Here is a 25760-nt window from a genome sequence, read left to right as displayed (position 1 = left end):
GTTAGAGGGGTTGTCCTATCTCACTGTTCCAGGCCTTGGCCTGCTCTTCCTGGCTCTGCTGAGAGCTGATTCCTTTCTTTAGATTGACAGCACAAGCCAGAGGCGCTCCAATGACATCATTGTGCTGCTGGCCTGTGCCTGCACATTCCTGATGCCTCTACTGAAATAGTGGCACATGAACAGTTCCTGCTCCAGAAGTGGAAGCAGAGCCACTGCGCTTGTGCTGCACAGGCAAGAGACTGTCATGGTCAGGCGAGATGTTCGGCCCTGTATTTCAAGCAGTGGAGACAGCCCCTCACAAGGATTATTGCCACCCTAGGCAAAAGCTAATTTTGCCGCCTATTGACCACGCACCCTTTGACCCGCCCACAGACCCCCCCATCAGACCTCAGATCAGCCCAAACACCCCCACTCAGCTCCCTTCAGACCTCAGATCAGCCAAAGACCCCCCCACTCAGCCCCCAATGCCCCCATCAAAACTTAAATCATTGCGGCAAACGGAACTAACTACATACTACAATACTTACCTAGAACGCTGCGGCTCCTCTTCCTCCCGCTCCCGTCTTCCCGCTGGCGCTGTACTTTCACCTGACGGTGTGCAGCATCAGGTCATAGTGTGCACACAACGTCCTGACACTGTATGCGCTCAAGAGGATAGTGCAGCGCCGGGGCTTCCGCCGGGACGGGGCTGGCTGCGTAGGCGTGTGTGTTGGACCGGGATTACCCCATCAGACATTTCACCCGGTGCAGCCCGCACCCGCCGTACCCCCCTTGCAATGCCACTGCTAGTAGCAGTCTGCTACTGAGACTTCTGCAGTGTCCCAGGGGGTCAGTAGTGTATGCTGGGCTTTGTAGTGCAGATTGACCCACTAACCTGGGATCCACTGTCGTCTTCAATTGGGGCAAATACTGGAACAGGCAGATGTTGATTGTTCGTGACGCCAGTGTCAATTAAACGGTGACACGCCGTGTATAGTAATGTAGAAGAATGAAGCAACCACGGGATAGCCAACCAAAAACTGGAACTTTACTGAATATCAGTGATTATAATACATGGACGCAGTTGGAAGCGCCGTTCCATGAAAGACAGTTGGTTACTATTTGAATACAGCTGGTTCTTAGAAGTACAGAATGGCCGGTCTTAGCAATGTTCTTTACAGAGTGTTAATTACAGGAGATGCAGTACAGGCGGCTTGCACACTATTCCTGACTGGTCCTGAAACATGTGACTTTCTCTCCAAGGTCTAATGCCCTTTATCTGGCGTATCCTTGAAGCTGTCCTTATCTAGTACCTCCTCTGTTATCTTGAGTACCTCTTGCTTTATCTGATCGGCCTCTGTGGTATTCTGTGTCTTCAGGCTGTTTAGCTATGCCCTTCTGACTTCTATGCATACGGACTCAGGAGGGGAACCCTCTCTGCACTGAGTCTGGAAACTTCTCCCTTCCTGAGCTAGGCCCTAGCCTATTTATACTGAACTGGGGGCTCCCTCTGCTGGCTGTGATAAAGATTGCCGGTAACCGGCCTGACTGGCTTAAAGGGAAATGCACATTCAAATCTAGCAGTGTCGGGTAGCCTACCCGTATGCTGCACTTCTATTGCAGCCAGACTCCAGAACGCTGGCGCCCCCAGCAAGAGTGCGCTATGCACGGTGGCCTACTCTGCTTATGGGTGGCACCGGCCCTGCTCACAGGTGAAGAAGTCTTGTTGATGAGACAAATCAATTGGCTCATTTCTACTTGGAACATGTGCATGCTACACTGAAGTGATATGGCGGCATACTGTTCAGTAATAATACATATACCCCAATGCTTTTTTCCTAATACCGTCTATTATTTTTCCAATATAATTGCTGTAGATTCCCATTCCAAAGAAAAGCAGCATTTGATTGAGGATGTAGTTCAGCTGAAGAAAGGGAAGGAGCTCACTGACCGACGGATCTCTCAGAAGGAGATGGAGATACTTCTCAACAAGCAGGAGTTAGAACGTGAGATGGTCATTGTATCCAACAGTGGCCAGAGGATAACTGCACTTCAGACACAGGTATGTGGCCTACTGGAGCATATGGGGCAGTGTTCCTACAGCTGTCAATATAGTATAACCACATATAAGGTGCTCCTTAAAGGGGTTATCTAGGAATATGTTGTGAATATGCTTTTTTAATAATTCGGGAAACCTGGACCAAACCAAACCTCGACAGGTTCGCTCATCTCTACCAAGAATATATGCCTATAAAGCTGAGTTCAGGTCAGTAAACCCATGGTTGAGCAAGGACACTCAGCTGTAATATTTAAAATGACCGCACAGGTCTTGTATGACCTCAGCTCTCATCAGCGTTCCTGGCAGCAATACGCGTTCCTCTGGACAGGATCAGGGTCTTGGACAGGGTCTTCTGCTACACCGGGCCCGCTCACTGTAGGAATCCTAACTGCAGGCAATGCTAACAGTAGTCTTTTATGCAGCCTGTACTTACGATACTAACTTTCCGGCAGGCAGGAGGCTGAGCTGGTGGGCTGGCGCTGACAACGTAACTCACTATGTCACGCGCCGGCTCCGCCCACTTTATGAATGAAGAAGGGAGAGCCGGCGCGTGACATAGTGAGTTACGTTTTTAGCGCCCGCCCGCCAGCTCAGCCTCCTGCCTGCTGGCTGCCGGAAAGTTAGAATCGTAAGTACAGGCTGCATAAAAGACTACTGTTAGCATTGCCTGCAGTTAGGATTCCTACAGTGAGCGGGCCCGGTGTAGCAGAATACAGTGACTGCACCGGGCCCGCTGTAATTACAGAGCTGGATGCCGGCCCCTCATCCCTATTAGGGGTCATTCTATGGATAGCACTGTTATGGGGATTTGTGGATGGCACTGTTATGGGGGTCTGTGTATGACACATAGCGTAAAATGCTATTTATGTGTCATCAACAGATCCCCCATAACAGTGCCATCCACAGTCCCCAATAACAGTTCCATCCACAGTGCCCCCCATAACAGTGCCATCCACAGTCCCCAATAACAGTGCCATCCACAGTCCCCAATAACAGTGCCATCCACAGTGCCCCCCATAACCGTGCCATCCACAGATCCCCATAACCGTGCCATCCACAGATCCCCATAACCGTGCCATCCACAGATCCCCATAACCGTGCCATCCACAGATCCCCATAACCGTGCCATCCACAGACCCCCATAACAATGCCATCCACAGTCCCCAATAACAGTGCCATCCACAGTGCCCCCCATAACAGTGCCATCCACAGTCCCCAATAACAGTGCCACCCACAGTGCCCCCCATAACCGTGCCATCCACAGTGCCCCCCATAACCGTGCCATCCACAGATCCCCATAACCGTGCCATCCACAGATCCCCATAACCGTGCCATCCACAGATCCCCATAACCGTGCCATCCACAGATCCCCATAAACGTGCCATCCACAGATCCCCATAACCGTGCCATCCACAGACCCCCATAACAATGCCATCCACGGACCCCCCATAACAGTGCCATCCACAGACCCCCATAACAATGCCATCCACGGACCCCCCCTAACAGTGCCATCCACAGATCCCCATAACAGTGCCATCCACAGATCCCCATAACCGTGCCATCCACAGACCCCCATAACAATGCCATCCACCGACCCCCCCCATAACAGTGCCATCCCCAGATCCCACATAACACCATTAGGCACACCTTTTGGTTCAAATTTTTTTTATTTTTTTTTCCTCCTTAACCCCTTAAGGACTCAGCCCTATTTCACCTTAAGGACTTGGCCATTTTTTGCAAATCTGACCAGTGTCCCTTTAAGTGCTCATAACTTTAAAACGCTTTGACTTACCCAGGCCGTTCTGAGATTGTTTTTTCGTCACATATTGTACTTCATGACACTGCTAAAATTGGGTCAAAAAAGTTAATTTTTTTGCACACAAAAAATACAATTTTTACCATTTTTTTTGAAAAATTAGCAAATTTCAAAGTTTCAGTTTCTCTACTTCTGTAATACATAGTAATACCCCCAAAAATTGTGATGGCTTTACATTCCCCATATGTCTACTTCATGTGTGTAGCATTTTGGGAATGATATTTTATTTTTTGGGGATGTTACAAGGCTTAGAAGTTTAGAAGCAAATTTTGAAATTTTTCAGAAATCTTCAAAATCCCACTTTTTATGGACCAGTTCAGGTTTGCAGTCATATTGTGAGGCTTAGATAATAGAAACCTCCCAAAAATGACCCCATTCTAGAAACTACACCCCTCAAGGTATTCAAAACTGTTTTTTCAAACTTTATTAACCCTTTAGGTCTTCCACAAGAGTTAATGGCAGATGGAGAAACAATTTAGAAATTTCTATTTTTGGGAAAATTTTCCAATATAATCAATTTTTTCCAGGAGTAAAACAAGGGTTAACTGCCAAACAAAACTCAAAATGGGTTGCCCTGATTCTGTAGTTTGCAGAAACACCCCATATGTGGTCGTAAACTACTGTTTGGCCAAACGGCAGGACATAGAAGGAGGGGAACACCATATGGGTTTTGGAAGGCAGATTTTGCAGGACTGGTTTTGTTTATACCATGTCCCATTTGAAGCCCCCTGTTGCACCCCTAGAATAGAAATTTCAAAAAAGTGACTCCATCTAAGAAAGTACACCCCTCAAGGTATTCAAAACTGGGTTTACAAACTTTGTTAACCCTTTAGGTGTTCCACAAGAGTTAATGGCAGATGGAGAAACAATTTAGAAATTTCTATTTTTTGGAAAATTTTCCAATATAATCAATTTTTTCCAGGAGTAAAACAAGGGTTAACTGCCAAACAAAACTCAAAATGGGTTGCCCTGATTCTGTAGTTTGCAGAAACACCCCATATGTGGTCGTAAACTACTGTTTGGCCAAACGGGAGGACATAGAAGGAGGGGAACACCATATGGGTTTTGGAAGGCAGATTTTGCAGGACTGGTTTTGTTTATACCATGTCCCATTTGAAGCCCCCTGTTGCACCCCTAGAATAGAAATTTCAAAAAAGTGACTCCATCTAAGAAAGTACACCCCTCAAGGTATTCAAAACTGGGTTTACAAACTTTGTTAACCCTTTAGGTGTTCCACAAGAGTTAATGGCAGATGGAGAAACAATTTAGAAATTTCTATTTTTTGGAAAATTTTCCAATATAATCAATTTTTTCCAGGAGTAAAACAAGGGTTAACTGCCAAACAAAACTCAAAATGGGTTGCCCTGATTCTGTAGTTTGCAGAAACACCCCATATGTGGTCGTAAACTACTGTTTGGCCAAACGGCAGGACATAGAAGGAGGGGAACGTCATATGGTTTTTGGAAGGCAGATTTTGCTGGACTGGTTTATTTACACCATGTACCCTTTCAAGCCCCCTGATGCACCCCTAGAGTAGAAACTCCATAAAAGTGACCCCATCTAGGAAACTACAGGATAAGGTGGTTGTTGTTTTGGGACTATTTTAGGGGTAAATATGATTTTTGGTTGCTCTATATTACTCTTTTTTGAGGCAATGTAACAAAAAAATTAAATTCTAAAAATGTTTCTACATTCGCTATTTAGTTTTGTGGAACACCTAAAGGGTTAACATAGTTTGTAAAGTAACTTTTGAATACCTTGAGGGGTGTAGTTTCTTAGATGGGGTCACTTTTTTGGAGTTTCTAGTCTAGGCTACATCAGGGGGGCTTCTAATGGGACATGGTGTCAAAAAAAAAACTGTCCATCAAAATCTGCCTTCCAGAAACCGTATGGAGTTCCCTTCGTTCTATGCCCTGCCGTGCGGCTATATAGCCATTTACGACCACATATGGGGTGTTTCTGCAAACTACAGAATCAGGGCCATAAATATTGAGTTTTGTTTGGCTGTTAACCCTTGCTTTATTACCGGCAAAAGGGATTCAAATTGAAATTTTGCCCAAAAATGGGTGTTTTGGCACCGTTCTTGTTTTATATTTTTAACACCGTTCATTCGAGGCGTTTGGTCAAATGTTATTTTTATAGCGACGACTTTTACGCACGCGACGATGCCCAATCTGTATGGCTCTCAGACTTTGGAGACACTAAGCAGGCATCCTAAAACTGCGGCCCTCCAGATGTTGTAAAACTACAATTCCCACCATGCCCTGCTGATGGCTGTAGGTTGTCTGGGCATGCTGGGAGTTATAGTTTTACAACATCTGGAGGGCCGCAGTTTGAGGATGCCTGCTCTAAAACTAATATTTTTTTGGGGAAAAAAATTGTTTCTGTGTCTCCAAAGTCTAAGAGCCATAGTGTTTTATGTTCTCTAGTGGACTGTTGGGGATTATAAAAATTTAGTACTCCATGGAAGTGTGATACTCCCTGAAGCAATCGATAACGCAGAGGCCCGGATGATCGGGGCACGTGTCACATTGAGTGGTGGTGTCCTTCCGTATCCCCCTCTTGTGACACACTCTGCATCTTTTTTGGGTTCGTCCCTTCTTTCCAGTATGGGGGACCACACCTGGAAAGTGTTGGCCAGGGACGATCCGGGCGCCTCCAGTTCCCGAGGTACTCCGGCCTGCTCTTTCCCGGTCCGAAAAGATCAGGTCTTTGAGGACTGCCTCATAGAATTGGAGGAATGTCCCTGTGCTGCCAGCGCTTCGGGATAGTACAAAAGAGTTGTACATGGCAACCTGCACCATGTAGACCGCAACTTTTTTGTACCATGCCCGGGTTTTGCGCATGGCATTATATGGCGTGAGGACTTGATCAGAGAGATCAACTCCTCCCATATACCGATTGTAGTCGACGATACAATCGGGCTTGAGGACCGTTGCCGTGGTACCTCGCACAGAGACTGGGGTGGTGCTGTTACCGTGGATTGTGGACAGCATAAGGACATCCCTCTTGTCCTTATACCTGACCAGCAACAGGTTTCCACTGGTAAGTGCACGGGTCTCACCCCTGGGGATAGGTACCTGGAGGGGGTGGGCAGGGAGGCCGCGCTGATTTTTCCGCACGGTCCCACAAGCGAACGTGGATCTGGCGGCAAGGGACCTGAACAAGGGAATGCTGGTATAAAAGTTATCCACGTACAAGTGGTAACCCTTATCCAGCAGTGGGTGCATAAGGTCCCACACGAGTTTCCCGCTAACACCCAGAGTGGGGGGGACATTCTGAGGGTTGAATACGGGAATCTCGCCCCTCGTACACACGAAATTTGTAAGTGTACCCTGAGGTACTCTCACAAATTTTGTATAGCTTCACGCCATACCTCGCCCGCTTTGTGGGAATGTATTGGCGGAAACTGAGTCTCCCCTTGAACGCAACGAGAGACTCATCAACCGCGACCTCCCTTCCAGGTACGTAGGCCTGCTGAAATGTGGCCCCAAAGTGGTCGATGACCGGCCGTATCTTATACAGCCGGTCATAGGCAGGATCACCTCGGGGTGGACATGCTGCATTATCGGAATAATGCAGACATTTCTGGATGGCCTCAAACCGGGGACGTGTCATGACCATACTGTACAGTGGGGTCTGGTATAGGACGTCCCCACTCCAGTATTGCCTGACACTGGGTTTTTGGACTAGACCCATATGCAGCACGAGGCCCCAAAATGTCCTCATTTTGGCTGCACTGACCGGCGTCCAGCCACCGGGTCTAGCCAAAAATGCCAAAAATGAGCCTGGGTTTTGAGCGACGAACTGTTGGGCGTACAGATTCGTCTGCTCCACCATCAAATTCACCACTGGTAGGGGGGGGCAAGTGGCAGGGGGGGCTCTGGGGTCTGATAGATGGATCAAAAAAGTTTAGTGTAAAAGTTCTTTTTTTTTTTTTTTTCCTAACTAACTTTTCCCTTCTTTCCCTTCCTAATGGTGCCTCTCCCTCACTGACCCTAACCTACCTGAGTGGCGATGGGTGCAGGAGGGTGATGGATGCCGATTAGGGGGACACAGGAGCTGGTGCTGAACGATGCTGCACGGTCAGGGTGCTGGACAGGAAGAGGAGGGGAGAGAGGAGCGCAGGAAGTTTGAATCTCGCGCCTCTCTCCCCTGCACCAATCAGCACCCTGGACAGCAGTGTTCAGCACCAGGGCCAGCACCGCCTCCTCAAATCCTCGGACTGCGATTGGTGGTGTAAAATTACGCCACCGATCGCAGTCTTTTTCCGGTTCATCGGGTCACAGGACACCCGAATGGACCGGAAACGCAGAAAACCGCAGGTCTGAATGGACCTGCGGTTTTCTGCGATCGTCTATACGGGGGGGTCAAATGTTACGGGATGCCGGCTGAATGATTTCAGCCGGCATCCCGTTCCGATTAACCCCCGCGGCGCCGGAATCGCGAATTAAAGCCATGACGTACCGGTACGTCCTCGGTCCTTAAGGATTCGGGAAACATGCCGTACCGATACGTCATGGGTCCCTAAGGGGTTAAAAACCTCGGTGCGTCTTATAGGGCGAAAAATACGGTATACGTTAATTGATATAGGTAATTAATGTGTCATTTTTGAGAGTTTTGATTGATTTGATATAAGAACGCTTTGGGTCTGGTTGTAAAACACCTACCCTTCTACAGGTCAGCCTGCATATGGGAAAGGAGCTGAACGGCACACCTCTGCGGTGAAGGTGGTGGCTCAGTGGTATACAAAGGTCATGCAATTGAAGAGAAAACCACGGCACTCTAGTTTCTGTTTCGTTAAATGCTTATTTATTGGAAAGCTTTTTTGGATTTTTTTTAACTTTTTTATCCATCCAGAGAATAATATTTAGCCACTGGCAAACGCTTTGGTCAACAATAGACCTTGATCACGGCCTTAGTCATGGTGCTTGTAGTTTGGCTGGATGGCCTGCATATGGCACCCAGGTTGCCCACAAGCATATAATAAATATATCAAGTACAATTTGTCAGAAGAGAGGCAGACACAAGGATCTTGAACCTAGCCATGTCCAGAAGAGAAGCTGAATCATTGCATTATATTCTACGTACGTGTCCATAGCCATATATGTTAGTTCAGTTGAATAATGGGCGGCGCACTAGCTGCAGACATGCCAGATTAGTCTTTTGTCAATAGTTTCTTTTTGTCTAGTTTTGTCAAGTTTGTCAATCTGCCTTATTTTGAACAGCTGAAGCAAAGAATGGAGCAACAAAAAGAGATGGAAAATCAACTGTCACAGAAGAGAATGGAGCTGCTGAAAGTGACTTCAGCCAGGCATGAAATGGAGGAAAAGCTGATCAAACACACAGCGGTGACTCAGAATCAGCTTACACCTGACTTAAGGTGCACAGATGTGTTTCTTCTAACAACTACAGTACTTTAGAATAAGAGGATAATCTGTAGCAGGGGGCCAACTAACTATGTACTTTTTGGAAACCACAATAATGGCTACCTGCCATGCAGAAGACTCTGTCATCGTCAGCATAGAATCCTGTGCCGCAGCAGCTAGTCCTGCCAACTCTCCAAAATCAACTGTGGTTATATCGTGTTTTATAAATGGCCAAAAACTTAATGATCAATGTCAATGACCATTGGATCCAGAACATGCTACCTGCACAGTGTTGACCCATGCAGTTACTCCTCATTGCAATGTCTATACATACAGTAGACCTACAATGTGAGGGTGACTGCAAAATAATCATATTAAAGTCTCATAGAGTAGTTAGTCAGACACTGTAAAAGTACATCAAGCACAAGTCATGTAAAATGTATTTTTCATGGCAGAAATGGGTACATATTCCAGAAGAGTGCCAGGAACCAGGACTGTGGTCACCTATGATCTAGATATGATCAATGGGTAGGAGGAGTCAGGAATTTGAAGTGTCACCAGAAGACCAATTCTATTTTCACTAATAAGAAATTGGTATCTGGGTCGTGTATTCTTTCTTCTTTAATGTTACGTGAATCGCCTCCTCATTGATGGCCTTAGATCAACGCACATTGGTATACCGTACATGTTCTTCCTCAGACTTACTGGAAGCGATACATAAAGATCCCTTCAGTATACATGCCTTCAGGTTACAATCTGTTGTAGCATTTTCTTTCCTGAGTTCTGGCACATTCATATTGGCATTGGACAATGTATGATCCAAATCTATATTCACAATAAGATTTACAATCCAATCTGCTTAACAGATGTCTTTTCTATGTACATATAAGGGTACTTTCACACTTTAGAATCCGACACTGTTAGAATCCTGCAGGCAGTTCCGTCGCCGGAACTGCCTGCTGGATCTGGAAATCCGTATGCAAATGAATATCTTTTTCCCCCGGATCCGTTAGATGTATTCATTGAAATACTGGATCCGTCTTTCCGGTATCATCCGTAATAACGGATCCAGGATTTCATTTTTTCAAAGCTAGAAAAAAACGCGCATGCACAGACTGGAAAACAGAATGCGGCAATTTCCAGAACATTTGGTACCGGATCCGGCATTAATACATTTCAATAGAAATTAATGCCGGATCCAGCAAGTGCGGTAGTGTTCCGGAATTTTGGCTGGAAAAAAATACTGCAGCAAGCTGCGCTATTTTGTCCGGTCACATACCGTACAAGGGATGGAACAGAAGACATCCTGATGCATACTGAACGGATTGCTTTCCATTCAGAATGCATTGGGACAAAACAGAAGCGTCTTTTTCTGGTATTGAGACCCTTTACCGGATTTCAATACCGCAAAAGAATAACGCTAGTGTGAAAATACCACACGGTTGATGAGTTGGATCCAAACCGTGGCCCATATTTGCTAATGTGTCCACACCAAAAATCTGTTTTAATAGTGGAGCAATTTGGTGCCTCTAGGGTTTCTACACTTTTTTTCCAACATGCTTGACAAGGGGACGAACCTTGGCGGAAAGGGAGGTAGAGCTTTGTAGGAAAGGGGTAAGGCCTAAGATGCTCCCTTTTGCATCACAATTCTGCCATAAAAATCTGTGTCAAAGTAAAGGGACGAGCCTTGGTGGAAAGGGAAGTAGAGCTTTGTAGGAAAGAAGTAAGGCCTAAGAGGCTCCATTTTGCATCACAATTCTGCCATAAAAATCTGTGTCAAAGTAAGCCAACCAATAGTTGGGATTGAGTCAGAGAAAGGTGTCTATTCCTTCTCCACATTTATCATCCAGCCTGAGCTGCTGTGATAAATCTGGTGGAGGTCTAGACAGCCTGTCCAGCACTATCTTTAGGACTTATTTGGGCCAATGTACTTATGGCAACATCTTGTTAAAGAATCTTTTTGGCAAATGGGATCTGTTTTTAAGATGACCCTTTTTAGGTATGCAGAATGGATGAAGATTGGGTGTTAAAATTCACAGACTATGGTTTTGCAGGAATGAAATAAGTTTCCTCCATCAACAAATTCGGGAGAAAGATCTGCTGTCTGAACAGGAGCGAGTCCTGAGGCAGAAAATGATGAGCGACTGTGCAGAGCTGACCAATGAGAACAATGCATTGCAAACCCAACTACTGGAACTTACCAAACAGCTGGAAATAGTAAGAATTATTGTTCTTTTACATGCAACCACAGGTTTCACACAAAAGACAATCCTACTTTTAATTAGTTGACTTAGACCTCCTCAGCTACTTTATAAGCTAAAGGTGAGCACCAATAGAATTTTACATATAAATTTTTTTGGGGGTTCTAGAGAAGAGAACCTAATAATGTTCGAGTTAAAGTCAAAATTCAGCCAACAGGATATGCCAATAATATTGAGAATAAGTGGGGGTCACATCACTGAGACAACAAAAAAAGTGTATTCTTCAATGCACAGGCAAGTCCTAACTAAAAAAAACAAAAAACAATTACAAACACAATTACTTTGAGTGCTCAGCTTAGACAATTGTGAAGGGACACTACCATTAACGTTTTTATCACATACTAACCACCTATTTGTGAATATTCTATGTTATTTGTTTTCTAGTAAAAATGAGTGGATGGTTTTTTAGATATCATTTGTTGAAGTCACTCTATGTATTCTACTTCCCATCCTGGTTTTTTAACTTTCTCTTTGGACTTTCACTACAGCATTCAACCTTGCTTGACTTTCTCAATCTGACTATTCACTTAGGCCAGATAGGGAAGAGGATGAATGACTCAGTTAGGGCACCACATATGACACTGATGGAATGATCTTCTGTGGACATCTATATCTAGGCCTATCAAGAATAGATATGTCATACAGCTATCCCAATTCTACAATCTATCAGTAGATTACATCTTCCACTCACAGCAGCAGTAAACTGTAATGGGTTCCCTATGTATATAGGAGTTTTATCTCTCTGTGCTACAGAAGAACGTGAAAAATAAAACAGCAAAAAGTGCTAAAAAAAATTATGAATATTCAGTTTAAAAAATACCTCGTTCTGATGAAAGTGTCCCATAAATCAAAAGGCATTCTGTCTGAAACATGACCGTTCAATAACTGCCATGGATTTTTAATGTTTTGTGAATTGTTGAGTTTTAGTCAATGTTTTCCTAAAGCTAAATGCTTTCTTGAATAACACACCACTAGGACAACTAATTACTAAGAAAATGGGTTCTCCTAACCTAAATTTGGCAAACTGAGTTGGCCAAGACTGAATGAAGAGGTGGATGGGCAACTCTCTCCATTGGAATCTATGATAATTACATGAATGGCTAAACAAAAATGCAACATTCACGACCATGAATCCCCTTTCCAAATTAAGCAGTAGTGCCCATCACTCTATTCACTTCTTTGGGACGGATGCACACTACCACTCCATTCTAAGAGGGGACTTGGTGACCCCTAATTCCTGGGATTGTTGTGGGTACCAGCAATATGATGTTCATCACCAGTCCTGTGGATAGGTGATAAATAGTTTTTGTGAGATACCGTACTCTTTTTAAATTGAGGTGTTGAAACCAAAAGCCTAATAATTTGAGCAATAGGGGGTCTCCACTCTCCAATAATGCAGCATCATAGAAATCTAATGGACAATATTTCCATATATTCCAATGTCGTACAATCTAAAATATAAAAGTCTGCATAAATATATATTTAAAGCTGATTTATTTTGTAAGAGTAGGCGGATATTTTAAAGCCATAAATAAGTGTACCTGTACTTTAAAATAAAATGTTATAAAAATTCAAATCACCTCCTTTCCCCATTTAAAAAATAAGCAATAAAAGAATACATTAGCATCACCGTGTCTCAAAACATCCATACTATTAAAATTTATAATATTTAAACTGTATGGTGAATAGCGTAACGGAAAAGAAAAATCAAAATGGACGTTTTGTGGTCACTTCACCTCCCAAACAAAATTCAATAACAAGTGATCAAAAAGTCATACACCCGCCAATATGGGATTAATAAAAACTACCACAAAAAAATGAGCCCCACGGAGTTCCATAGAGATAAATATAAGAAAGTTATGGGGGTCAGAATATGGCGATGCAAACAAAAAAATTATATATTTTTATATTTTTAGTATTAAAACAAATAAAAAATGTGGTATTGCTGTAATCATAGTGACCCACAGAATAAAGATAACAGGTAAGTTTTACCGCACAGTGAACACTGTAAAAAACGAAACTCAAAACTGTGGTAGAATTGAGTCGCCCCCCCCCCCCCAATTCAACCCTATATTGTATGCAATATTAAATGGTGCCATTAGACAGCACAATTTGTTCCTAAAAAAATAAGCCCTTAAACGGCTATGTAAACAGAAAAATTTGAAAGTTGAAAAAAAAAAGGCGAATCACTGCAGTACAGTACATGCACGGCAGATATTGGAGGGGGTTAGATAAAACTGGTGCTTTAAACACTGCCCACATGTGGCTTGTACTAGTACTGTTTATCTATAGAAACAAAGTAGCGGGTCCAGCACTCGGGTCTTGAATAAAACCATGTATTTCTTATTTCAAATATTTTTTAAAAAGTCCAAAAAAGGCACACAGCAGGACATCTCCCCACACAAGTCAATGTGTTTCGACCTGTAGTCAGTCCTTATTCATGACATAAAAGAGTACAGTTTATCTGGTCCCAACACATACACACACATTTGCTAATCTGTATGCAGCGCCCTAGAGAAGTCAATAGGAGCCAGTGGAGTTGCCCTGCAATGGTTGCAACATGTAGACACAATATTTACAAATATTTTTGGGGAACAGGACCACAGTTCTCTATATGGAGAAGGACCATAACACGCCAATTAGGTTTGTTAGGAAAATACTCCAAATCATCCAGGCGCCTGGTTTCTTCGAACATACCTTAGCCACATAGGCAGTTGCAGTGACTATAGTAATATCCATTCCAGACATTTCGGTTTCAGTAACTACTTGTGTTCTGCTATATTAACAATTCTGGAGAATTTATTCTTATAATGCTATGCTGTACCATTCCTCTTTTATTCCTGCTAGAGGTTTATGAATAAAGGTACAACTGAGTGTTACCAGTTGGGGGAGTGTCCTTGCACAGTCTGACACTATCCAATCATTGCTGCCACTGCGCAGGGACATCTACCGGCAACTCCTGGTTGTACCTTTATTCATCACTACAAGCAGGAATAATGGAGGAATAACACAACACAGAAGTATATTAAAAGATGCCTCAAAATTGCTTTTGCATGGGGAATGCAAATAGTTTCTGAAACAGACATGAGGATAGGTCATCAGCATCTGATCGGTGGGGGTCTGACCCCTGCCAATCAGCTGTTCGAGAAGGCAATAGTGTTTCTGTGAGCACCATGGCCTTCTTTTTCACCGGGTATTAAGAAAATGAAAATAGAGAAATATTACTTTATTATGAATACCTTTTATTAGTTATAATGGCTCAGAGTCATTTTCTCTAGGGAGCAATCATTAGGATAAATAAAATGGCCACAATCCTATTAGTACACACAAAACCTGTCCTAGCCACACAGCAGGACAAGTTACTTCCCAACACTGAGCTAAAGAGCTGCCTCATCCTCCTCTCTGCTCTGCATGTCAGGGATTATGATCCCGAATACAGCTGATAAGATCTTCAGCTGAATCTCTGTAGGAATGAAGTTTATGAGGAGACATGAAGCACAGAGAGGAGGTAGAGATGTGGATAATGAGCAGCATCACTTGTACGCAGTCTCCATTACTACAGCCCCACATTACCACAGTCTGTCCTGTCCGTCCTCTCTGTACTTCATGTCTCCTCATGTACTCCATTACTACAGAGATTCAGCTAAAGATCTTACCAGCTATGACAAGCAGAGCAGAGCGGAGGATAAGGCAGCTCTTTAGCTCAGTATTGTGAAGTAACTTGTCCTCCTATGCGATTAGGACAGGTTCAGTGTGTACTAATAGGACAGCGGCCATTTTATTTCTCCTGATGATTGCTCCCTAGACCAAATGAGCCATTATAACAAATTAAATGTATTTGGGAATATATTTATAATTAAGAAATATTTAAGTATTTGTATTTTCTTAATTCCCAGAGAGCCCCTTTAATCTGGCCAATGTCAGCATTGTATTATACACTTTGGTTCATGTTCACATTTTCTCTGTTTCTATTTTTCTATTAATATGCACAGTATAGTGAGAGCATGCATTTTAGGCCTTGGGGGGGACAAGAATAATTTGTGATAAAGGGGTTCTGTTGTTGGATATAAATAGGAGTGAAAATAACCAAGCTCGTGTCGTTCTTACACTTGCTAAATTCAGTGGAGGGAATTTATCATAGAACGGTTGGACTATGATATTCCCTGCGCTGCCGGAGGCTGTACCTAATTTATGAAAAGGAGTACTCCTCATCGTAAATTGGGTCCATCCTCTGGCAGTCCATGTGCCTAAACTGAAATCTAAAAGTGAGTTAGACCAGCACCTCCAAACTATATATAAAAAGAGAGTTCAGGTGCACATTACTGTGGCTGCAATGCAAAAGCAAACAAGGACAACAAGTAGCAGCACACTGCCATGTGCTAAGACGCATGCAAACATTGAAAACTAGAATAAATGTAAACAGCATTATACTTACTATATGAAAATTAGAAGTTCTTTGCGCATATCTTTGATCAAGAATATGTTGGGCCCAATTTACCAACAAAAAGGTGGCTTCTATCAGTCAGGACCTACACTAACAATCTTACCACTCCTGGGCTTTTGGCCTACAAATTTCAGGGCAAATTGCCCCCCCAAGCTGGCATAGATTTCAGCCATCTTTTATGTCAGAAAACTGGTGTAAAAGAGGACAAATCTGCAGCCCATTGACCCTGCTCTCATCATGCGCCCTTTCCAGGAAAGTGTCGAGGGCTGCGGAGAAATGCCACCTGTACAAGTGGTAAATGTTTGCGACTTTTTTTTGCCAGGAAACTGGCATGGTGGGAATGATAAATTACCCCATGTGTTGAATTCAAGATTGTGGCTACATATACAGTATGTAAAAGGTTAGCATGTTTTTTTTTTTTACTTAGTGTTGATCTATTGAAGGGAAAGCCACCTTGACGCCTGGTAGATGGGCCCGACACACGTTTGATCAAATATGTGCGCTAAGAGCTTCCATTGACTCATTTATAGTCGGTATTGTACCACTTTTATTTAGAATGACCCCCATTTCTTAGCTCCATTGTTTGTATGTATAATGGTGTTTATAATTATGTTTGTTTTATGGATATGCACCTGTGATTCTGAAGGTTCTAGTCTAAATAGGATCTATTAAAGGGGTTATGCCATGAAAACTATTTATCACCTGTCCACAGGATAGTGATAACTTTCAGATCATAGTGAGTCTGACCCACTACAACTTCCTGTGATCCTGAGAATGAGGGGTCCCCAAATCCCCTTTCTAAATTAAGCAGTATTAATTGTGCATGTTGGTCCACCACTCCATTCACTTCTTGGGGACTGACGTGAGCACTAACACTCCATTCTAAGAGGGACTTGGTGACCCCTTTGGAATCACTAGGGGTCCCAGTGATCTGTTGTTTAGGATAGGTGATGAATAGTTTTTGTGGGATACTCCTTTAAATTCAGGCCTTAAAGGGCTTCTGTCAGCCCACTAAACCGTTTTTTTTTTTTTGGTTAATATTAATCCCTACACTGCAAGCTCCCTGTACATATGCTAAATATTCATTTTTGTTCAGTAGATTTTGTTAAAAATAAAGTTTTATAATATGTAAATTACCTTGCTACCAGCAAGTAGGGCGGCTACTTGCTGGTAGCAGCCGCATCCTCCTCTCATTATGACGCCCCCTCCGCCGTTTGATTGACAGGGCCAGGGAACGGGATCGTTCTCTGCTGGCCCTGTTTGCGCCGTACCTGTCTTTAATCGGCGCAGGCGCACTGAGAGGCGGCCGCTCTCTCGGCCGCTCCATCCTCAATGCGCCTGCGCCGGGTGTAGATGTGACGTCATCGGCGCAGGCGCATTGAGGATGGAGCGGCCGACAGAGCGGCCGCCTCTCAGTGCGCCTGCGCCGATGACGTCACATCTACACCCGGCGCAGGCGCATTGAGGATGGAGCGGCCGGGAGAGCGGCCGCCTCTCAGTGCGCCTGCACCGATTAAAGAAAGGTACGGCGCAGGCGCGATATTTTGAATTCAAACAGGGCCAGCAGAGAACGAACCCGTTCCCTGGCCCTGTCAATCAAACGGCGGAGGGGGCGTCATGATGAGAGGAGGATGCGGCTGCTACCAGCAAGTAGCCGCCCTACTTGCTGGTAGCAAGGTAATTTACATATTATAAAACTTGATTTTTAACAAAATCTACTGAACAAAAATGAATATTTAGCATATGTACAGGGAACTTGCAGTGTAGAGATTAATATTAACCAAAAAAAAAAAAAAACGGTTTAGTGGGCTGACAGAAGCCCTTTAAGCCCAAATGCCCAATCAATTGAGCACTAGGGGATCTCCAATCTTAAGGACCACATTTTCATATAATTCCAATGTCTTTAAAGCCATTTATTTTGTAAGAGTAGGCAGATATTTTAAAGCCATACAAGACAATATGCAAATTAGGTATTCAAGCACTCGGAGGCGGGATTATGCCGTCCGAGCAGTGCTTCAGCGATGCCCCCGTTCATTCCTAATCCTGGCCTTCTCCACTTGATCACACCCCCATGTATTTTGCTTGACAGCGTTAGTGCTGAGATCCAGCATCTGTGCACTTTCTTCCTTAATGGCGCATGTGCACAGGATCTTTTCCTTCCTTCCCGGCTTGTGAATATGTCTAGTGCGCACACTCTGTCACATCACTGAACCCAGAAGTGGAGGTGCGTGCGCATTAGACATATTCACAAGCCGGGAAGGAAGGAAAAGATCCTCTGCGCATGCGTCGTTAAGGAGGCGAGTGCGCAGACACTGGATTTCAGAGGGTCTAGCGGTGTCAATCAAAAGGCATGGGGGCATGATTAAGTGGAGAAGGCCAGCATTAGGAAGGGGCATCGTTGAAGCAGTGCTCAGATGGCATAATCCCGCCTCCAAGTTCTCGAATACCTAATTTGCATAGTTTTTAACATTTATTTTTCTTCAACACCGGACCGCCAACATGAGAAAGAAAGATATGGCTTTTGTCAGCGTCATCAGCCCTACCAGGCTATATGCCTGGTAGGGTAGGCTTGGTCCGGGTGACAGAACTTTTGACATGTCCTAGTAACAAAACAAAGGTTTTGATCGGTGGGGGTCCAAGTGCCGAGACCCTTAACAAGTGTTAGAACAAGGAGAAAAAAGCGCTCACACAGAGTACTGTCTCTCTTCCTTGCTGATGGTGATCTATTGGGGTCTAAGCACTTGGACACCCACCCATCAAAAGCTTTGCTATGTCACTACAAGAGACAATATGAAAAGTTTTGCTAAAGTACAGTACAGGTACACTTAATCTGTGGCTTACTTGATGGGGGGAGCCAAAGTCTCAAGTCATGACTAGGGGCTCCCAAGATCAGTACTGTTTGTGATTTAGATAGGGATGTAAATTTAAAAAAAACATTGCTTATTCCAGCAGAAAGCACTTAAAGAAGACAACTATACCCACAGCTCTACTAACGTTGCTCAACTTCTACATGTCAAGGACAAAGAAGAGCAACTTATCAAGCAGGTACAACTGCAGCAAGTTCTTCTCAAGAAGGAGAAGGAGCATTTCAAGGATTTGATGGGACAGGTAAGGTTTACATTTGTAACAACTAACTGATTTCTTGTATCATTCTGATAGACAACTGATAACACTACACCTGCCAAGTGTCTCTGTTGGGAGGTATGCGCAACCCTTTTAATGGCCAGGCAAGCTAGCTGCTATTGAAGGAAAACTACAGAGAAAGAACCAAGCAACCTTTCATCCATGAAGCTCAAATATATCAGAAAATGTCCCAAATTATTAATAGAGAAATCAGTCATTTCGTTGTCAAGGAGAAAATATCCACCAGTTTAGAGTCTCAAAAAGCATGGAAAAAGCTAAATGTTTCATATAAAATTAGGTTAAATACACCGTTTGATATCGTAAATTAGATTACAAAACTCCAAATCTGCTGCATCAAAACCAACAATATATTGCCCTGTAATAAAGGGGTTATCTCATGATTAGGGTAGAAAACCTAACTCAGACCTATAGTATAGTCTCTTTCTAACAAAGCTAGAACCAGGCCTGTACCTCAGATGGATCCAGAGATCTCACCATTCATTGCTCTAATTGCTCTGCTAAATTTATTTTAAGGTGAAAACTTTGGGGGCATGTCCTTGCTGAGAGGGCATGCTTTTAACTGTCACAGCTTCTAACAGAAGATATGGCTGGTGGCAGTTGAAGGGTGGAACTGAGCATGTGCATCCACCTCAGAAAGATGGACAGAGGCATGAGGAAAATAAGAAACAGCAGGTGGTGCTATACAGATAAATTTTATTGAATAACTCAGTGGCTATACAAAATTTTTAATTACAAGCAATTACAAAAGTATTCAGAGCCAGACGCTAGTTTGAAAACTGTAGAATATTTTTCATGGCACAACCCATTTTTAGAAATGGCTGGCGTAGCTTGGTACCAATATTTTGCACACAGCTTTGATACATTTGTTGCATTTCACACCTCTTTCTCAAGACACTCATAAGAAAATGCTGCCACTTGCTATGTACTCCACTGTTTTAAGTGATTTGTGAACAGATTCTAAAGTATTTTGCTTAGTAAATCTCTCCCATTAACTGTGTCCAACTGAATATGTAGATGTAAAACTCTCCCCATTAACACTGCCCACCTGAATATCCAGTATATCTAGTAATCTAGCAATAGTAAGTATATCTAGTAATACTAAGTCTAAAGAACCTTTGAAACTGAGACCATCCATACATATTGGTAAAATGCTGTAATTGTTCTACAGTCACCATGTTTTGATGCTTCTTGACCAGGGGTTAAGTACAGGAAAACTAATATCTAAAGGTGGCCATACACTTTAGTCTTTTTAAGACCTCTTGGGGGACATACAGTGCTGCAAAAAAAAAAAAAAATAAGTAAATTAATAAAATACAAAAGTAAATATATAAAATAAAAAAGTAATAGAAAGCAATAAAAACTAAAAAGTGCAAAATAAAATTGTTCACTGTCCCCCAACGATCTTTTTATGACCTCTTGGGGGACAGATTATGTGGCAAAAATATATTTTCAAATACAAAAAAAGGAAAATATGCTAAATAAAAAAGTCAGTGTCCCCCGAAGGTCTTTTTGTAGCAGAAATCTATTTAAAAAAAATAAGGTAAAAGAAAAATAATAAAATACATTGGAGGAAAAAAAAAAACACCCACACCAACCAAAATCATTACCATTATCACCCTATTCAGGTGAAACTATACATATTATATAATAAAACGATCCAACACAAAACGGGGAACTTTTTATAATAATTTGCATATTTAAGAACCAGTGAGTAAGAACCAGTGAGCGCTCTGCAGTAAAGGAAAGCGCTCATTTGTGAATAGGAGGCAGGAAGGAAATGTCGCCACTTAAAGGGGTTTCCCAGTAAAAATATTTTTAACAAGTTCCTGTAGCATGGTCCCTGACACAGAAGAGTCATACTGATGCCAACGAGCGCTGATTAACCTTTTTTTTTGCAGCTCCTTGAAATAGAGCAATGTGACAATGCGGCCCCCAGACCCCTGCTTTAGACAAATGTAGACCAAACCCACCAAATTCAGAAGAACTGGCCAATATATATGGGTTTCCCAGACTCTCCCTGGGCAGTTGGAATTCAACAAGCCCTATTCTTTGTTCTCAGTGGAGATAAGCAGCCGCCAGAGGAATCTGGCAGTGATTTATTTCCCTCTCCCTATTGAAAACACATGCATGCTTCCCTAAACCAAGCATACATGTGTATGAATGGGTTTGAAACAAGTGTTTCCAACACCTGTCTAAGGTATGTAGGCACCTTAAGAGGCAACAACTAGTCATAATTCATATCAGAGAATCCTTTATTCCTGGGGGGCGTGGCCAGGCACTGGAGGAAGATGGCCGCATTACTTCAGCGCTCCTGCACCCAGCACCGATTTAAGCCACCAGCCCAACGCTTACACCCTTGATTAGGGTACACAGACGCAGCACTTTAGCCCTTTGCCTACCTGCATCCCGCTGAGATTGGGAAAACTCGCAGGACGCTGCACAAGCTGGACTCTGACCTGAGACAGTGCTCCTCACTCTGCTCCTCATTGGAGGCTGCACTTCCGGTGAGTGCAACCTCTAATGTGTTTATACACGGGGTCACACCAACTTCCTCCCTGTCATCAGTCGGTACTGACCTCACAACTCATGAACTGGAGCAGGAGGCGCGCCATGATACTGGGCCCGGCGCATGACTATCATCTATGACTGACCTCCACAGCTCGGGACAGGGCATGGGACACTCGGAGCCCTCAGGGCTCCATCAGCTCAGAGGACACTTCCTCCCCAGACGAAGGGGCAACTGGCGATATAGTAGATGCCTTAACAGCACTACCTGCCTCCCACTCTCCAGTGTCTGAACAAGCACTCAATCGTATGCTACAAGGTTTGAAATCCTCCCACCATGAGGACATTACAGCCTGGGCCTTGAAAAGAGTCAAATCTACCTGAGAAGAGTCCTGGTTATACATAATCTCCTGCTCTCCTCGTCCATCTGCTGATGATTGGCAGTTCTCTCCTAGAGAGAAAGGGAGAAAACTAGGTAGAAGCCTGTCAGCCATCAGCAGGTGGCAGGAGAACAGGACTTCATGAATAACCAGGACTCTTCTCAGGTGTCCGGGACTCTTCTCCAGGCCCAGTCTGCAATGATTGGGATGTTGGTTCTCTGCAACCACTTACTTGTAACTTATAAATTACAGACCTCTGAAATCAACTCACCTGTCTCTACTTTATGCTTCCATTAGTATGGGCAGCATAATGTTGATAACAGGTTCCCTTTAATGAAATCCATCTTTCATCTAGACTGGCAGGAAACTGAGATACAATATCACCTCACTAAGACCCGATCAATGCTATATTCCGCCAATTACAAATCACTCCTGAAAACAATTGAACAAGACTTATACACCTTTGCAAAACATAACATTTTCCTGGGTGGGAAGAATAGCTACCTTCCAAATGTTTACCTTGCCTAAAGTGCTGTACATTTTCCGTACGGTTCCCTTGCCCCTACCCACCAGATTTTTTTCAGAAAGCTAGACAGCTTATCAATAAATTTATTTGGGGGAACAAGAAACCTAAAATCTCACACACCCTGATGACCCGGAAGGGAGGGCTGGGACTACCGTGCCTCCGCCATTACTATATAGCTACCAACCTCTCTATTTTGAGGGCAAGAACTACAGATAAACATTGGGATCCCATAGAACAAAGCGTAACTCCAGCCCAAGATCTTAGAGCCTTACTGATTACCTCTGCATTGGATTCATGCATGAACCCTGGTAGGTCAGACATAGTACAGCACTCCATAAACCTATGGTGTAAATTCCACTCTTCCTTGGAAATATTAATGGTAGACACGGTCCAGCAATTGTACTCTCAAGGGACACTGCAGTCCTTTATGGATTTGCACAAGACTTATGGAATTCCACACAGGGACTTTTACAGATATTTGCGGATGAGACCTCTGCTCACATGTTTAAAGGGATTCTGTCACCTCTCATAACACAAATTCAGATTTTAAACCAGTCATGCTCCACAGATTACCTTGAATCGGCTTTGCTGTTCTATACTGTAATCCGTCCAGTAGTTTTGCTGAAAAACGACTTTTATAATTATGCTAATTAATCCTGAAGGTGCCCAGAGGGGCGTTATGTTCCACTTTGTGTGCCCAGTAACGCCCCCTGCAGTGCCCAAAACGCCTTCCTCCTGAATCCCTAACCGCCCACAGCGTCTCATCCCTCTCCTCCCCCTCCCTGACGGCCAAGCTAAGTCTCGCGCAGACGCAGTACCCACTGAGGGCTGCGCCAGTGCGATTTGCTGGAGACTGAGGGAAGAGCGAGCATCGGACGTCACTGGACTCGGCGCATGCCCAGTGACGATGATGAAGCTCCTGCACTCAGTCTCCAGCAAATCGCACTGGCACAGCCCTCAGTGGGTACTGCGTCTGCGCGAGACTTAGTTTGGGCGTCAGGGAGGGGGAGGAGAGGGATAAGACGCTGGGGGCAGTTAGGGATTCAGGAGGAAGGCGTTTTGGGCACTGCAGGGGGGCGTTACTAGGCACACAAAGTGGAACATAACGCCCCTCTGGGCACCTTCAGGATTAATTAGCATAATTATAAAAGTCGTTTTTCAGCAAAACTACTGGACGGATTACAGTATAGAACAGCAAAGCCGATTCAAGGTAATCTGTGGAGCATGACCGGTTTAAAATCTGAATTTGTGTTATGAGAGGTGACAGAATCCCTTTAAATAAAACTCTTCCCTCTTTCAATACAGATATCATAGCTCTTTTTAAAATCACCTCTACTAGGGAATAAAGCCACTCTCTTTTCCTCCAGAACATGTAGGTGTACAACCCACTATGAGGCAGCTATGAAAACTCTTTTGCGCTGGTACTATACGCCCAATAGGCTACACACTATCTTTCCAAACTCCTCACCTTATTGCTGGAGACTCTGTGGTCAGAGAGGAACGCTATACCACACCCTTTGGTGATGCCCCGTCCTCCTTCCCTAATGGAACGCTGTATTCTCTTTACTATGTGAAGTATTGCGTTACAGAGTGGACCCTTCTCCGGGGTTGGCTTTGCTTTTTTTGGGATATAGACTCTTTTCCTGTATCAGCCCAAACTATAGTGGGTCATGTTTTAGTGATTAAGAAATTGGTGGTGCGGCGGCACTGGAAAGAGCCTAAACCCCTGAACTTAAAGGAGGTGGTGGCGACACTTAATAACACATACACTTATCAAAAACTACTCTCCTACAGTGTATATTATAACACCAAGGTGGATAAAATATGGCAACTGTGGACAACACACCCTTCATGTAAGCACTGAAATACTCAACTGCATAGGCTTCAGGACGGCGCACTGATCATTTAGTTGATATTGTGGTTTATTGTGTTCACATTTTGAAACTGCAGTTGTTTGTCTGTACAAACTGCCTGACTGGCTATTTCATTTTGAATACATCTATGCAATGTACATTAATATGTAAAAAAAATCCCATAAAAATTATTGAAACAGAATCCTTTATTCCCAAGATATTGGGAATAAGCTACATCATTTGCTTTGTTGGAAAGATTCCTCAGGTTACTTAATGCAGTGCTTTTGTAGGTCTCCTCAAATAACACCGTTGCTATAGTTTCCTGTGTATACGTGACAGGTATCAGCAGTGTAATTACATACAGTACATACACTGTGCGTGATTCAGACCCACAAAAGATCATGCAAGAAATATAATTATCACAATTAAAATAGAGTACAGAGTCAAGGACTTACAGCGACCCTATGGTCCAGTGACAAAAATCTGATGTCTGATGACGAACAGGGTATAATCTTACAAAGTGCCCTCCTTTTGTGACACTCTGCCATGGATCCGGTGGTTTAGGGTCCCCTCTGTGTTGTCACAAATTGTCTGTCAGCTTCATAGTCTATCTATCAGTAGTCTGAGACACTGCTCCTGGATGAATGAGCTCTGGCGGCCTTAGTACTGTGTTGCTCCTTTGTGTTCCCAAACACCATCCAATCATCAGTTCCAGGGCCGCTGTAGGGGGACACGAAAGATGGACAATGTGCTGAGACACTCATTTATCCAGTAGCAAATGCAAGATTCTTTCAAACTGCCAACAGGTAGTCTAAGAAGCTAGAAGACATTTTTTGACAACACAGAGGGGGCCCTAAGATGGTGAACCCAAAGCAGAGTTGCAAAAAAGGAGGACACCAAATAATTTTATATAATTCTCCATCACATATCAAATTTTGTTTCTGGACCAGAAGGTCACTTTCAGTGAGAGCTTGTGATATGGAAAGCATTGTATCCTGGTCACATGGTTTGAGAAAGCCACCAAATGCATGTGTACAATATCATACCCATATCCTCTGAGCAATGTACAGTACAAGTTGCTATTAACAACTTAGCCACCGCCAATACACCTCCTTACGTTGGTCACTAAAGCGGCCTGAGACTAGGCTGTCACCTTTTTATGGCAGCTTAGTCTAAGCGGATCTCAACATTGCACAGATGACAACTGGGCTCCTGCTCTAACAGCCCATATCAGCAAAAGCACCAATCCAGGCCGGTTAGAGTTTGTGGTTAATAGCAGCCGCTGCATCTAAGTGGTTTAGTGGGAAGAGGCTCACCCTCTCAGGCATCGGCACTCCATGAATGAGATTGCAGGGTGCTAGTGTCTTAGTATGGCAGCCGGGGACCTAATAAAGGCCCCAAGCCTGCCCTCAGTGTATGCCTAT

At 43.7% G+C, this 25760-nt stretch overlaps 1 protein-coding gene across 2 annotated transcripts in view; it reads left to right on the top strand.

The window, feature by feature from the left end:
• LOC122935798 (myosin-11-like) overlaps positions 1-25760 on the top strand; it is a 67368-nt gene that overhangs the window by 6113 nt on the left and 35495 nt on the right. For both annotated transcript variants that reach the window (XM_044291689.1, XM_044291690.1), the window contains exons 5-8: positions 1857-2041; positions 9083-9237; positions 11278-11440; positions 18878-19036. In XM_044291689.1, coding sequence (XP_044147624.1) covers positions 1857-2041; positions 9083-9237; positions 11278-11440; positions 18878-19036 — 662 coding nt within the window. The remainder of the gene's footprint in view (positions 1-1856; positions 2042-9082; positions 9238-11277; positions 11441-18877; positions 19037-25760) is intronic.

This window comes from Bufo gargarizans, chromosome 4 (genome assembly GCF_014858855.1).
Source record: "Bufo gargarizans isolate SCDJY-AF-19 chromosome 4, ASM1485885v1, whole genome shotgun sequence".
Lineage (NCBI taxonomy): Eukaryota > Metazoa > Chordata > Amphibia > Anura > Bufonidae > Bufo > Bufo gargarizans.
Note: the sequence above shows the minus strand (reverse complement) of the source record. Positions and strands in the feature narration are given on the sequence as shown.